This window comes from Saccostrea cucullata, unplaced genomic scaffold (assembly GCF_032062105.1).
Source record: "Saccostrea cucullata isolate Sc308-1 unplaced genomic scaffold, CSIRO_AGI_Scuc_v1 ctg161, whole genome shotgun sequence".
In the NCBI taxonomy this organism is placed as follows: Eukaryota; Metazoa; Mollusca; class Bivalvia; order Ostreida; family Ostreidae; genus Saccostrea; species Saccostrea cuccullata.
Window position 1 is genome coordinate 150,462 of NW_026935527.1, and position 15,612 is coordinate 166,073.

At 33.9% G+C, this 15,612-nt stretch overlaps 1 protein-coding gene across 3 annotated transcripts; it reads left to right on the top strand.

Moving 5' to 3' along the window:
• The first annotated feature begins 2,183 nt into the window (after window positions 1–2,183).
• LOC134243126 (WD repeat-containing protein 37-like) lies at window positions 2,184–12,104 on the top strand. 3 transcript variants are annotated; one of them, XM_062725350.1, is made up of 13 exons: window positions 2,184–2,244; window positions 3,969–4,171; window positions 4,325–4,395; window positions 4,603–4,710; window positions 4,985–5,014; window positions 5,117–5,311; window positions 6,950–7,137; window positions 8,705–8,762; window positions 8,915–9,103; window positions 9,230–9,368; window positions 9,553–9,687; window positions 10,307–10,421; window positions 10,798–12,104. In XM_062725350.1, the coding sequence occupies exons 2-13, from the start codon at window positions 4,038–4,040 to the stop codon at window positions 10,918–10,920; spliced, it is 1,485 nt and encodes a 494-aa protein (XP_062581334.1). In that variant the 5' UTR covers window positions 2,184–2,244; window positions 3,969–4,037; the 3' UTR covers window positions 10,921–12,104. The 3 variants fall into 3 exon arrangements, with proteins under 3 accessions (XP_062581334.1, XP_062581333.1, XP_062581335.1); XM_062725349.1 differs by lacking the exon at window positions 2,184–2,244 and adding an exon at window positions 3,591–3,656; XM_062725351.1 differs by lacking the exons at window positions 2,184–2,244; window positions 4,985–5,014 and adding an exon at window positions 3,591–3,656.
• The last annotated feature ends 3,508 nt before the right edge of the window (window positions 12,105–15,612 follow it).

Genomic DNA, 15,612 nt, shown 5'->3' on the forward strand with positions numbered 1-15,612 from the left:
TGGTCGTCAAACGCGACAAAGAGTTACCTTACAATTAGAGAGCAGATTTTTTTTTAAAAACAAAAACACTGTGAACAGCTTATGATTTTATTTCTTGTGTTTATCTGATAAATAAATTGAATTTAAAAATTGTTATATTAAAGAACGAGGGCGCTTTTGATTGGCATTCGACAGGAATTTGGGCGTAATTGAAAAGTGAAAATTTTATCGACATGTCACATGAAATTTTTACATTTTTTTTATTTATCGGGATCCTATGCAACAGGAAAGGAAAATATTTTCCTGAAATTGAGCTTGGATTTGCAAAAAACTTGAAAATTGGCCAAATCAGACATTTGGTACAAAATGGTACATTTTTAAATACGTTTTTCTAAAATTTTTCTATCTCTGGGTCTTCTCTCCATGATTCTGAAACGTTATTTGTATGCACTTTTATTCAGAGAAACGAATACACATTTCTAAAAAATGGAGAGAAGACCCAGAGACCACGAAAAATTAACTTTTCTCCAAAAAATCCAAAGGTGTAAATGTGGTGCTTCTTTGTCCTTTTTATGTGTAGCGGTGATAGCTCAGTAAGTAGGGCTACCTGTTCAGTGCGCGCGAAGCGAGAAGTTTTTGGTTCGAGCCTGGCATGTGTCATTCATTTTTTTTAATGCAAACAACCATTTATTTTGTCAGTTTCGTTTTATGTACTGATGTATTAAAATTTTGAATTAGATAAATTTTGGTTCAGTTTGGTTCTTGAGCGAAATCAATTCCAAGCTTCTATTCTATAATGTACAATCTCATGTACACGTATCATGAATCTATGCATTAAATATTTTAGGTGTTTATTTTTTGTGAAACATACTATGTTATAGTACCTCCTAGGAAAAACAGACACAAATGATACAATCTTACAAGGTCTTTCATACTAAATAAAAAAAAACTATGGACGTGTTCGTAAAATCTGACCAGCTATGTTCAGCCAACCAAATCATGGACATTTAAACCATAAAAGTTTCGTACAAATGATTCCTGCAGATCACACGCCAAATGCGCCCATCTTCTTTCGTCGTCGGGCACGAAGTGCTCATCATTATTACAACAGAAATACATTTACGGAAAGCCTCCTATCAGTGCTTCTGGTTTTATTTCTACAAGAGTTTACTTTACAATGTTTTACAGTCGTCAATTTACTTGTTCATATTTATTTACACTTTTACCGAGTATCCGGGTACTCGATCGGAAAAACGTCCGAGTAACCGAGTAGTGAAAATTGACCAATTTGACATCCCTAGTAAATATATAAATAATATATTTATACTTATGAGATGTATGTCTCTTGTTTTTAATAAAATCTGAAATCTGAATTCATTAGCGTTCACTTCAACTTCAAGCGAAAAAAAAATGCTGAAAAAAACTGTATGTTTATTCTAAAAAAATTATGCTGCCGTCTGTCCTCCTTGATATGTTTTTCCCCACTCTTATATTTATATACAGTCTGGCCAGAGGTACAGTGTACATGTAGAAAACATGACAGAAGACATGTTTTTAATGCTCATTACCCCCATGTACTAATAGCTTGGTGTAGGTGAAATAAGTTGAACTGAACTGAAAAAAAATCATTGAGCGCGCGCATGGGGGGGGGGGGGTTCCGCCATTGAAATAATTTAGGGAATAACTATCTTCTAATTTGGTATTTGCGACCGTTAATGCTGATTTAACGGTCGCAAACTGAGAAGATTAGTTATTCCCATTCTAATGCAATAAATGCATTTTGTTTGTTGTTTACATCTTATTTTGTTGAATTTTGTTATATGAAATATGGAGCATTGTGTTTTTGCATCGCTCTATTATGACGTCACAATGAAAAAGCTTTCAGGCTCGTTAATGCTCGTTTTACTGCTTCAAACATCAGTGCATTAGCCAATCAAAACGTGTTTTACAAAACGATTGCATTAGAATGTCAAATAACCGAACTCCTCGATCCATGGTTTCATCTTTTTTTATTTTTTTATGTTTGGTATTACTTTGCTATCAATGTTAGAATAAATGTTACTGTAAATAAAAAAAAAAAATCATCGCAGGTTTTGAGCGACAGAGCTAACGTTTGGCTTAAGAATTACCGAAATAACTATTCCGTCCGTGTTCGGTTTTTCTTTTTACATACATATAAATAATTTCCGGGTAAAATTTTGACTTTCCTCGACGTATTTATTGTTGTTGTTTTTTCTACAGTATTAAAAAATTCTGCAACAGAAGGTAAGTGTATTTCTGGTAGAAATATAGAACCCTGATATTTTTGTTCCATTTTTTATTTATCTACCAGGACATTTAACTCTTGCACTAGGAGCTGCCATGCCTGCTCATTTTCTTCCTTGGCATAATAAAAATCGGTATTAAATATACTATAATTGAAAAAAGCACTTTAAATATGTTACACATGTTTTATTCATGTTTTTATTCAGTACAGATTAAAGTTTCATAAGGTGTAGAGAAAGTATACTGTCTGTACTGTACACCCAACCACAGATCTGGTACAATCATTAGATTTAGCTACGTAGCTTGATTTACCTTCTTAGCTTTATTTACCTACCTGAAGTAGCTTTATTTAGCTACCAAATCAATTTATTTCTATAAATAACCATTTTTCTCTCATTTTGATGCAGTGATCATTTTCAACTTTGAACTCTGACATCTGAAAACAATTCATGAAAAAATCACTCTTGAAGAAATGTTTTTTTCTGCGCAATCGAAATCAAAGTTCTGAAAGTTTTGGGGCTATGTACAACAGTAAGAACAGTTACTCTTTGAATGAAATGACAAAGAAGTCCAGTTCCGGTTAACATGATAATAGGTCGGTAACATCTTCGCTAGCCAAGGTTTCTGATACGCTTCTCTCCTCATAATCCCTTGGCATACAGTGTAGTCAAAAGACAAAATGGTTTTCGTCACATGATCTTGAATCTATCAGGTATGCACAGATTGCGTCATCGACAGAAATAAAGACACATGTTTAAAAAAAAAATTCAATCAAAGTTTTTTTCAAGAATAATTAAGAAGCAATAAGTGAGTAATGTTTATTTATCATTTATAGTACAAATCTGAAGCTTCAATATACATTCTTAATCACATATTTAGAAGATATTGGATGACACCATAGCTTTTCATAGAATTGAATGTTATCTTACGGATCGTTGTTTACTTGTGTTTTTCATTCCCGAGATTAAAGAGTCAAGAAATATCCCGGACGCAAATAACGTCATTTGCAAAAAAACAATTGCTGATTGGTCGACCGGCCCAATCAGAGCTCGAGAAAAAAAACCTTCTATCAACACCGTATGCCAAGGGATTATGAGGAGAGTAGCGTATCAGAAACCCTTGGCTAGCGAAAATGGGTAATTATTCAGCAAAATGTGAAATAATCATACTCATCCATGCCTCACCACACACAATAGAAAGGACAGTTACCCAAACAACAGAATTACACGTTTTGCTAAATTGTCCAAACGCAGCAATGTATAAACTATTTCTGCTTTGGATTGCTTTTTAAAACCTCCCTAGTATAAATATTAATAGTCATTTAATTGTGATTTTTTGTCTCTTTTTAATAGAAAGAAAAATTTTGAAAAGTTGCAGTGATTGAGTGAAATAGCTAAATAAAGCTACCTGAGGTAGGTTAATAAAGATACATAGGTAATTTTACCTATGTAGCTAAATCTAGTGATTGTACTGGACCAGAACCATTTGATGCTGAAACGCTGATAAATTTTTTTTTAATTTCAAGAATATTGGGCAATCCATATAAAACTGAACCAAAGGCAGAGTGAATTGCCACAAAATCGGTGCATTCAGATATATATTTATATTATAACAGAGTTTTACCCTTGAATCATGGGTTGTGGCATGAGCATTCAGCTGCATTTATCATGTTTATATGTGATACATGTATAGTAAATTATAGAATATTTATTCAAAATTTACAGACAAAATGCTAAAGTGAGCTAGTGTGAATGGACAATTAGCCCCAATCAGAATATCCTTCAGTATAGACAATGCCAGTGGACAGTAATAAACCAGTGTCAAAGTTAAAGGGCAGTCGCAGGAGGGCCCAGACGAGTGAGGAGGTTCACTCCCCTCCCATGCTGAGATTTGACTCGGATGTAGATATAATGCCCCCTCATGTCAGGTAAGATTTTGTGTTCTTTGTCTATCTGCATAACAATTTAATATAAAATTGAATTTTTGATTGTTTTGTATTTTTTAATATGTATCATATGAACTTTATAAACATAGGTTAATCAATATAGAATTAATTATTTTATTTGCAATTATATTATAGAAAGAGGCTCCATGATCTATTTTCACAGATTGAGAAGGAATTCGAAACACTCTATGCTGAAAATATAGCATGTGAGTATCTATGTCTGTATGCCTGTACTAGCAAATTTTACAAATGACTTACTGCCAATGCAGATGTTTGAAGGATGTCATGTATAATGAAATCTGTGAATGAATTTTCTTAAATATTTTATTTTTTTGTGAATTTATATAATTATTCATCATGACACTTTAATCATATTAATACTTACCACTATTTTCTTCTGATCACCTCTTTAGTACAGGAGAGATTGGATGCCCAGACAGAGAGAGCTGAGGCCACACACAGGGAAGCTGGCTCTGTAGACAATACAGATAATTCTGACATCAGCCTCAAACCAAAACGATGTAAGTGTTTCCATAGTTAAATCTGCATTTTTAACGCATGACATTGGGCATGTTTGTTTTTTTATGTTTTCATTGTATACAAAGTATCCAGTAAAGGAAAGTAAAATTGAAAGGAATGATTTGTACAGTATATTGTTTTATGTAAAACACCTTGATTTTAGTGGCATTTTATTCACTCGATTCACTTGTAGTTCACCCCCTTCTGCTACCCTAATTCTTTTGTATGGTCTATGTCCAGATAATGATTTAATTTGTAAAATTTCTTAACTTGCAGCAGGACATGATATCACCCGACAATCTTCTGGTAAAGCCTACTTTTACTGCTCAGTGTTTATCCATGTCATTGCTGTCTATAACATGGTAATGTTACTTGTTTAGTTTAATATTTCTCTTCTTCTGCTTGCAGCAGCTAGTCAGATTTCCCAGAAGATTAAAACAACCTACAAGGCTTCCACCAGTAAACTAGTCTCCAGCTTCCGTAACTCCTCACTCTTGTTTTCTGTGGTGCGGAAGTTTGAAGGTCACAGAGATGGGATTTGGGAGGTGATGGTGTCTCGAGCGAACCAGCCTGGACAACAGGTGCTTGGGACCGCCTCCGCTGGTAAGGATGATCACTGTATATAAGTCTCAGATTTTTATCATCAATACTTTGGTACCTGAATGATAATGTTAGACAACAATTGTTTTTACAGGTATTTAACTGCAATCTTGACATCCTTGTTTGATGTTAAGTATCGCACGCATGCATGCACATGACTTAATTAAGTCATTAAAGATACTCTGGTTAGCTCACCTCAACGAAGTTGGGGGAGCTTATGTAATACCCTCGGTGTCGGCGTCGGTGTCGGTGTCGGCGTCCCAGGTTAAGTTTTTTGGAGCAGTTTTCTTTTTAAATACTTCTGTGTCCTATATTGAATAGACATGCATTGAAGATCCTTCTAGTGTGTTTCGTTGTACCAGTCAAAGTTTCAGATGCTGCAATTTCAGCAGAGGAATGACCAGGTTAATGTTTTTGGAGCAGGTCAACATTTTTGGTGCACTTTTTGGTGTAGGTCTCATTTCCAAGGAACTATAAACCCTATGTTGACCAAACTTGCATGGATGATACATCTAAGGATGCATACTACCAGGCTTGCTTCGGATGCTGAATCTGACCTACATTTTCCGGTTGAGTGAACAGGTTAAAGTTTTTGGTGAAGGTCTCATTTCCAAGTAACTATGAGCACTATAATGACCAAACTTGCATGGACGATACATCTTAGGATGCACACTAATGGACTTGCTTTGGATGCTGAATCTGACCTACATTTTCCGGTTGAGTGAACAGGTTAAAGTTTTTGGTGAAGGTCTCATTTCCAAGTAACTATGAGCACTATAATGACCAAACTTGCATGGATGATACATCTAAGGATGCATACTACCAGGCTTGTTTCGGATGCTGAATCTGACCTACATTTTCCGGTTGAGTGAACAGGTTAAAGTTTTTGGTGCAGGTTTCATTTCCAAGTAACTATAAGCCCTAATTTGACCAAACTTGCATGGATGATACATCTAAGGATGCATACTACCAGGCTTGCTTCGGATGCTGAATCTGACCTACGTTTTCGGGTTGAGTAAACAGGTTACAGTTTTTGGTGCAGGTCTCATTTCTAATATACTATGAGCCCTATGATGAATTAACTTGCATGGATGATATGTCTAAGGATGCATCCTACTAGGCTTGCTTCAGATGCTGAATCTGACCTACATTTTCTGGTTGAGTGAACAGGTTAAAGTTTTTGGTGCATGATTCATTTCCAAGTAACTATGAGTTCTTTAATGACCAGACTTGCATGGACGATACATCTTAGGATGCACACTAATGGACTTGCTTCGGATGTTGAATTCAACATACATTTTTCAGATAATGGACCAGGTAAAAGTTATGGGTGCAGGTCAATTACCAAAATGCTTTTAGGCTTATATAACATTGTATAAACCAAACTTGCACAAATGATGCATCAAGGGATGAAAACTCTCAAATTTGCTTCAGATGCTGGATTTTAGTTACATTTTCATGAAGAAGAACTAGTTTGAATTTTTATATAGGTCTATTTCAAAGTATCAGATCAAAATTGCATGAATATTTTCATTTTTGTACACTTTTTGTTGGTTAATTGTGTGACTTTGCCTTACTTAAAGACAACATTCGTTGAGGTGAGCTCTGTAATCTCTGATTACCTATGTTTTTCTTAAAAAGATCACACAGCAAGGATCTGGTCTATACAAACCCAGCAGTGTCTGCTGCAGTATTTAGGACACCAAGGCTCGGTCAACTCAATCAGGTTCCACCCAGACAGAGAGCTGGCCCTGACAGCATCAGGGGACCGCACTGCCCACATCTGGGGGGCACATGTAACCCTGCCAGAGGCCAACAAGAGATTTGGAGTAAGTCTACCATCTTTTAGTTTACTAAAATTTTAAATTCTTTATACTTGTTTTTGATTCTTTAACACTTTGCATTTTGTGCAAGCATAATCTTCATGTCTTAAAAGAAAGAAATTGACATTTATAAACAATTTTTCCCTTTTCATTGAATTTTTAGCTCTACTGGTCAGAGACCAGAATTTTTTCCGTCCGTCTGTCTGTCTGTCTGTCTGTCTGTCTGTAAACAATTTTTCAAAATGCTACTCCTCCTACAGTTTTGGTCTGATTTCAATTTAACTTGGCACACAACTAGACTACACTAAGATACATAATTCTGTGTATCGGTTTTTGATTTTGATGAACGGTATTGCCGTGGTTACTAAAAATAGAAATTTCTGTGAAATTCTTTCAAAATGCTACTCCTCCTACAGATTTAATCTGATTTCAGTATAACTTGGCACACAACTAGACTACACTAAGATACATAATTCTGTATATCGGATTTTGATTTCGATGAACGGTGTTGCCGTGGCTACTAAAAATAGAAATTCAAAATGCTACTCCTCCTACAGATTTAATCTGATTTCAGTATAACTTGGCACACAACTAGACTACACTAAGATACGTAATTCTGTGTATCGGTTTTTGATTTCGATGAACAGTGTTGCCGTGGTTACTAAAAATAGAAATTTCTGTGAAATTCTTTCAAAATGCTACTCCTCCTACAGTTTTGGTCTGATTTCAATATAATTTAGCAAACAAGTAGACTACACTAAGATGCATAATTCTATGTATCGGTTTTTGATTTCGATGAATGGTGTTGCCATGGTTACTAAAAATAGAAATTTCTGTGAAATTCTTTCAAAATGCTATTCCTCCTACAGTTTTGGTCTGATTTCAATATAACTTGGCACACAAGTAGACTACACTAAGATACATAATTCTATTCATCAGTTTTTGATTTCGATTAACGATGTTGCCATGGTTACTAAAAATAGAAATTTCTGTGAAATTCTTTCAAAATGCTATTCCTCCTACAGTTTTGGTCTGATTTCAATATAATTTAGCACACAAGTAGACTACACTAAGATGCATAATTCTATATATCGGTTTTTGATTTCGATGAATGGTGTTGCCATGGTTACTAAAAATAAAAATTTCTGTGAAATTCTTTCAAAATGCTATTCCTCCTACAGTTTTGGTCTGATTTCAATATAACTTGGCACACAAGTAGACTACACTAAGATACATAATTCTATTCATCAGTTTTTGATTTCGATTAACGATGTTGCCATGGTTACTAAAAATAGAAATTTCTGTGAAATTCTCTCAAAATGCTACTCCTCCTACAGTTTTGGTCTGATTTCAATATAACTTGAACATAAAGAGGCTCAATCAAAGATCATTATTCTATTTATTACCGCTGTAAAGTTTCAATTCCCAACTGCTTATTAAAGTATTTTCTCTTCCTTTGCTATAAATACAAACCAGTAGAGCTTCAGTCTCGACAGAGACTTCTGGTTTATGTTAAGCACCTTACTGAATCTGCAAGAGCATAAAGATAATGTAACTTTTCTTGTCTGTTCAGCGAGCTGTCTCTGTTGATGATGATGTAGACAACTCAGAGAAAGAGGAGCAACCAGAAGGTACAATACTTACATGTTACAAACATGATTTGTATGATTGCTAATTAACTGTTATCTGCTTTACCACCAAGTTACCAACATTTGATTTTTAGTACATTAACTTCAAACAATCTTGCTTTATCTACTGGTTTTGTTCCTTCGTTGACCTCTAGCTGAGAGTGTAGAACAGACATGGGAGGCTGCCATTCTGAGGACTCCATCAATGGAACTTTCTGGACACACTGGAGTAGTGGTGGCAGCTGATTGGATGTTGGAAGGAAATCAGGTCATCACAGCATCATGGGATAGAACAGCCATTTTGTTTGATGCTGAAACTGGAGAACAAGTTACATGCTTGACGGGTGAGTAGTAACTTGGATAGAAATGGTGATAGTATTTTCAGTTTGGTTGCAAGCAGATCAAAATCATTTGAATCACACTCTACTCAATGTGTAGATTAGCTCTAATAGAATTTTTTTTTAATCTAGGGCATGACCAGGAATTGACAGATGTACGAACCCATCATTCACAGAAACTAGTGGTGACCTCCTCCAAGGACACGACCTTCAGACTGTGGGACTTCCGCAGTCCCAGCATGCAGGTCAATGTATGTCAAGGCCACAATCAGTATGTATCTTTTAATTCATTGTAAAACAAGATTATAACACAAGTTTTGAAGCTATAAACTGCATTGAATGTCTCAACTTCAGTGTACTTTGAAATTGCAGTTGTTATTTTTTAAGGTATATTCATGCCATTTACAACTATTGAATGAAAATTAGTTTACTCAAATGTAAATGTTTACCTTTAGACCTGTGACTAGTGCATTGTTTGCTGGCTCAGATAAAGTTGTATCAGGAAGTGATGATCGGACCGTGAAAGTATGGGATGTCAAAAACATGAGATCTCCCTTAGCTGCCATTAGAATAGACTCCTCTGTAAACAGGTAAAAAGGCATTTTTATTTTAATGATGCCTTTTGAAGCATTCTGCATAAAATTAAATAAGCATTTAGACAACTATTTGAAATCAGTTTACCAATCCAATTTAGGAAGTCACTTGGCATCATTTTCATATCACTTTACTTATCCAATTATGTTAATTAGATTGTGTCAAGTACTTGCTCTGAAAAAAAATTACTGTAGATCACTAAATTTTCGCAACACCTTATTTTCGCGAGATAGTCATTGGCTCTTGATTAGCGAGACAAAATTTTCGCGAATTGTGGTTATTGCTCTATTATACGCGAGAATTAAATTTTCGCGAGCACAATGTCTCGCGTAATTATGCAAAAATAAAGTTCTCACTAATAAAAAGTGATTTACAGTAGTTGTATAAATACTATACGATCTACATAAAATGGAACTAATGAGAGAAAAAGAATAGAATATAATCAACAATATCTATCAACTTGTGCTTCCTATTCAAAGCTTTAATTTGATGAGAAATGATTGTATACTTTTCAAGAGTTGTCCTTCTTAACAGCCATTATTTTTCATGGAAATACATTGTCACAGAGTTACCTTTCTTGACTCACTACACGTGTATTTTATTTTACATTTTCAGGTTGTCTGTTTCTTCAAGCCAGAGTTTGATTGCGATACCACATGACAACAGGCACATCAGAATCTACGACATCAACGGAAACAGAATAGGACGACTACCTAGAAGTAACCGACAGGTACGTGTATAGAATAATAGAGTGTGGATACTGCTGTCACACTAATACATATAGAGAAGTATCAAAACAGTGTTCCAATTATAATTCTTATACACAGTGGAAATAAAAGAACTGTATGCTCATTTCCTTTCACTAAATAAGTAGATCAAATACTAAAGGTTAATGAATCAGGACACTGCAAACATACTTTTTTTCTGTGTGAGATTAATATTTTGTTATATTGATAGTCACAAATTCATACAAAGCATGCATACAAATGCAAACCATTGAACAGAAATTGTGATACATGTACATCAAAGTTTTAAACCCCATGCAAATAAGTACAGCCTGTTACAGTATGTAGACCACACTTATTTGACCCTTTGACCTTTGACAGGGTCACAGTAAGATGGTGACCTCTGTAGCCTGGACAGAAGACCATCCAGTGTGTAACCTGTTCTCTTGTGGATTTGATAGGAAAGTCCTGGGCTGGAACATCAACCTCAGAGAAAAGGACTGAACCCAGTTAGGTCTTGTTTAATTTTCAGTAGAACCCCCCTCCCCTGTAAATGCTTGTGTAGAAAAGTATGTAAATTAGTATACATAAAAAATGTAGCAACCTCAAGTTCAAAGACATAAATATTATTTGTATTGAAAGAGGTTTACGTTTTTTTTGAGTGATGTCAGTTTAGTGCAATATTTTTTTTAAGTTTATTGTATTTTATCCTTGAACATTAGGGCAATATGCAAAAGTTAAAATTTTTCTATGTAATAATAATTTGACTCAAAGACTGTTTTTAAAACATGTAAGTGTAATGTCTTTAGAGTTTTTGTGTTCTCTTTGTTATGAGATTAATGCATATAGATTATTAATCAGCCAGAATATTGTAACTTTCATTTACGGTACCTTACTTTGTAAAAGAAAATGTTTATAATTTTTTGAATGGAGTTTGTATTACAAAAGGGAGGGTGCGCAATGAACCTTTAAGGAGAATTCTTTTCAGAGAGGGCTAGGTAATGACAGCTAGCCAAAGTGGAACGTGACTTTTGTAAATAGATCAAAAATTTCAGAATTGCCACTACTTAATCAAACTTAAGAGTATTAGTAAAATTAAATTTTACTTAATTCTGATTTTTCTTCATCAGTGATATTGAAATGAATAAAATAAATCATATTTTTAATCTACTAGCACATACTATATTATTTTGATTTTATTGTAAATGCAAATATATATTAAATTTACCACGGCACAAAGATATTTTATGCATCTAAAAGTAAAACAATATCTTAAACTGCAAATTCCTAATATTTTTGAGAAATATTTTTCCCCTGTGCCTTTTGAACAATGTGAAAATAGTAAGCACATATGTATAGTACCTACATGTAATTGTTGTAAGAAAGATAATTAGCAATTGCTATGTTTATACAACTTAAGTTCCGAGAATGTTTCTCCTATTGCTTAAAGCATTTTAACTGTATTGAAATGATTAACATTTTGAAATGATATAATGAGATAGGAGAATTTAAGCAAATTGTTGTAAATAGTCTATATTGCTATAGAGTTAAAATGTTGTTCATAAAATTGTATTCAGTAAAACTGAAGTAGAGATTCATATATTTGTATTAATGAGATGTTGTCCTAAATCATACTGCACTCTAATGAAAGCCTAATTTATTCACATTAAAGTGTTATGTTCTGTCAATCTAGTTGTCCTTCATGCCTGATCTGGTGTTCAATACTTGACTCTCTGCACGGAATGACATGGCAGATTGAATGCCTTGTGTGTAAGGAGAGCCCACTTGAGAAGACGGGGGACCACAAATCTGCTGGGGGATGATTTAATGGATATGCTGATGAGCATGTGTTCAGTGCATGTTTCATGAGTACTGTTAGATATTTACACAAGTGGCATTTAAACCATTCAAAAGACACCTTAAGTCTTAAGCTTTCTGCAGGGTATTAGAGAATTAGATTATGAAATCATTGAAAATTATTTGCTAACTACCAATAGTACTAGTTATTGTTGCAATTAACATGGTCATACAGGAGAAGGCTAGCATGCACTTCTTTGGTCCTTAAAACTTAGCTATCTGCTGGAATTAAATTTTAAGTATTAGAGAATTAGATGATGAAATCATTGAAAATATTTGCAAACCACCAATAGTACTTGTAAGTGTTGCATTCAACGCGGTCATATAGGTAGCATGCACGTTTTTGGTTTACCTATTTATTTATATTTTGAAGATTCTTTTATTTCTTAATGAAATGGAGTCTGCCATTATAATGTGCTCAGGTTGGGCCTTCCCTGACTCAGGGTAAAATTATTGGGTGCTAGGACATGTAGAAGTTTGTAATTGGTTTTAACAACATATTAATTATTATTAAATATATAAGCGAGGTTAAACCGGATTAGCCTACGCATGCGCGAGAACTCTAGAGAGTTCCAATCGGCAATCCTCGGCTGACTCCGCTACACCAATCGCAACTTCTCGGGCCTTTCCGACAAGCTTCCCGACCTCTGATGGAAAGACCCAGATGATGCGAATGAGAGTTCACTGGCGGATCCAAATTTCCAATCTAATACACATACCTTTATATACAAACTAAACATTGATTCTATGGCACAAGCATTTAAAAAGTAGGAAGAATTTGCAATGCAGAGATAACTTAACAACTTGAATTAAAAACTTCATTCAACGACTAGTTCTAGGTTTTTAAAAGATAGATCTTTACCGGCATTAGTTTTGTGCATCAAGACTCGCAAAAATAATTTGATATATAGGAATCCAAATACAACTTGATACAAGCCTGTAGCAACGGCTTTCCATGTGGGGGAGGGGGGAGGGGGGCTCTGAAAAAAAATCTGCTTACTTAAGAGCTGTGCTACATGTACATGCTTACCATCAGCTTTAATTTTCTAATGTTAGATTTCTTCCGAATAAATCTAGAATATTATATGTCTAGTATATGTAAAGTCCCAGTCATTGTGGGTTAAATGTATCAAAATAGCCCGAATTTAAAGATGACACTTGAAAATTATATGCCAGTCGGAGATTAAATCTAACAAAATTTTGCTATGAAAGTACATGTACTATCAGTCAAAGTAGGCAGATCATTGTAGAAATGTGAACGAACCTACATGAATATTCAATAAACTTAGAAATTTTTTTCTTTAATCAAATTTCGGTTAGAAACACCTGCATATGGTCCACGTATTGTAGTCCTTTTTTTAAAGGACAGCAACTTGTTATTTAACATTAGCGTATAAAGTAGACTTCCTTAATTTTGCGTACAATACTCGCCAATATTGTCATTTTAGACATTCATCTAATCCAAACATGATTTTTTTTTCAAATAATGATCTAACAAACTAGTTGAAACATTTTAATTCCATTTTCAAATGACAAAATCAACAGATTTATTGTGATGAAAGTTAAAGGCAATAGGAGTGTTTGTGTTCACACTCATAAAAACCTTTGCTGACATGTCTTTTTTGAAATCTATTTATCACTCTCTTTATTGGTCAATTTGTTCAAACATTGATGTCTACATTTCATTTTTAAAAAGAATTTGCCAACGCAGGCAATTCCCGGTATTTCTTTAAAAAAAATAATGTTAGGTTGAACAATTAACCGCAACATCCTGCATGTTAAAATATGAAATGTGCATTTTAAGTTGTTTTCCTTGCCTGTGTGCAGATTTCGACTTGAAATCGATGTTTTTATTAAATTTCTATATAGGAGATATAAACAGATATAATTAAACAGCATTAGACACATTTTTGATGATATTTTGGAATCATTTATTTTTAATTTTGCAGGAGATTTAAAAATTGCCTAGTCAAGATTATTTTTTAAAGAGTATTCCAGGTATGTATCAAGGATTGGTGTTTCGGGGAATAGCCGTTTTCTTCGAAATGTCTTTATGACTCTTCTTTTGAAATGTTCAAATATGTTTTTTGAACATCAAAAGGACATAAAAAGTATTTACGAATTTTGCATTGCAGATTTTTACAAATGAATCAAACTAATTGTGAAATTTTGTAACTATATACCCTCGATCTTTGATCATAGAAATGAACAAAATGTTACAAATATCAAAGCTAAATATATAATGACGTTTTACACTTTAAAGTAGTGCCTGTCTATGTACACCCTCCCCATATTTTTGGAAATCTTTATTTTTAATAAGCCAATAGCGAAAATACGTAGTATAAAGAAATACTAGTACATGTATTTTTCCTTATTCTTTTCAATGTGTAGAAAACGAAAATCTATTTTTAAAAGATTTAGTTTCAGAGTTCACAGAAAAATATGTTTTTAAAGACATTTTTCAAAGGAACTCTTAGATCCAGCGTGATGGATTTGTACTTCGGCTACACATGCTTCAGGGCAGATTTAATTTCGATAAGAGTACATACTCTCTGGAAATAGGATTGGTTATTTGATTAAAAAAAGTAAAATTTGTTGTTGAAAAAAATTAAATTTCCTACTCAAAAGAAAATTCGTCTACTATTAATTAATACATGTATATATAAAAAATAAAAATCGTTGAACACCTTTTGAATCCATCGTAGATTCGTAGCTGAACACATTTTATAACTATCAATTTAACAGGTGTAAGTGACCATGAACAGTAAAATAGATCAATGTCTCGTTTGTCCGCGGCCTACAATAGAAATAAATGCCCTTATCCATGTGTTAAGTGCTGTTAGAAATAAAACAAAAATTAACAAGTTAATAAAAAGGGATACCTTTGATTAATCTTTTTATTTTGCTGATTTATTGTCCAATCAATAGTGCGCCTGAAGTATTCTGTAGAGGTTAAGGCTGGTTCAAGGCTTTTTTCCAGTAAGGTGTCGGAGGTCCTACTTAGCGTCCAGGCTCGATATTGACGTCAAAAGTTTAATTTCTAAATTCAAAGGTCGTAAAAAATTATATAACCGGTTAATAAGCTCTTAAAACCACATAACCCTTAAAACATTGAATGTGATGTCTTTTGTAAGCCGGGTGTCATATATTTTGAGTATCGTCATTACCTTAAAAGATAGTTTATTTTTAAGTGCAAAAAAGATCAAATAAAAGAAACTAATTTTTAGAAAAGTTCAGGAGGAGTCAGGTGGCCGCGTGAAACTACATAAGATTTCAATAGCCTAAGAACAATGTATAAATCAAACATAACACGACTGTCTGTGAACACCTATATTTAAT

Excerpts from the sequence above, each read along its gene's own strand:
- LOC134243126 (XM_062725350.1), top strand. The coding sequence starts at position 4,038 with ATGCCAGTGGACAGTAATAAACCAGTGTCAAAGTTAAAGGGCAGTCGC. Across the intron at positions 5,015-5,116 it reads TATCACCCGACAATCTTCTG|CAGCTAGTCAGATTTCCCAG; the intron begins GTAAAGCCTACT and ends TTCTGCTTGCAG. Across the intron at positions 9,369-9,552 it reads GTATGTCAAGGCCACAATCA|ACCTGTGACTAGTGCATTGT; the intron begins GTATGTATCTTT and ends GTTTACCTTTAG.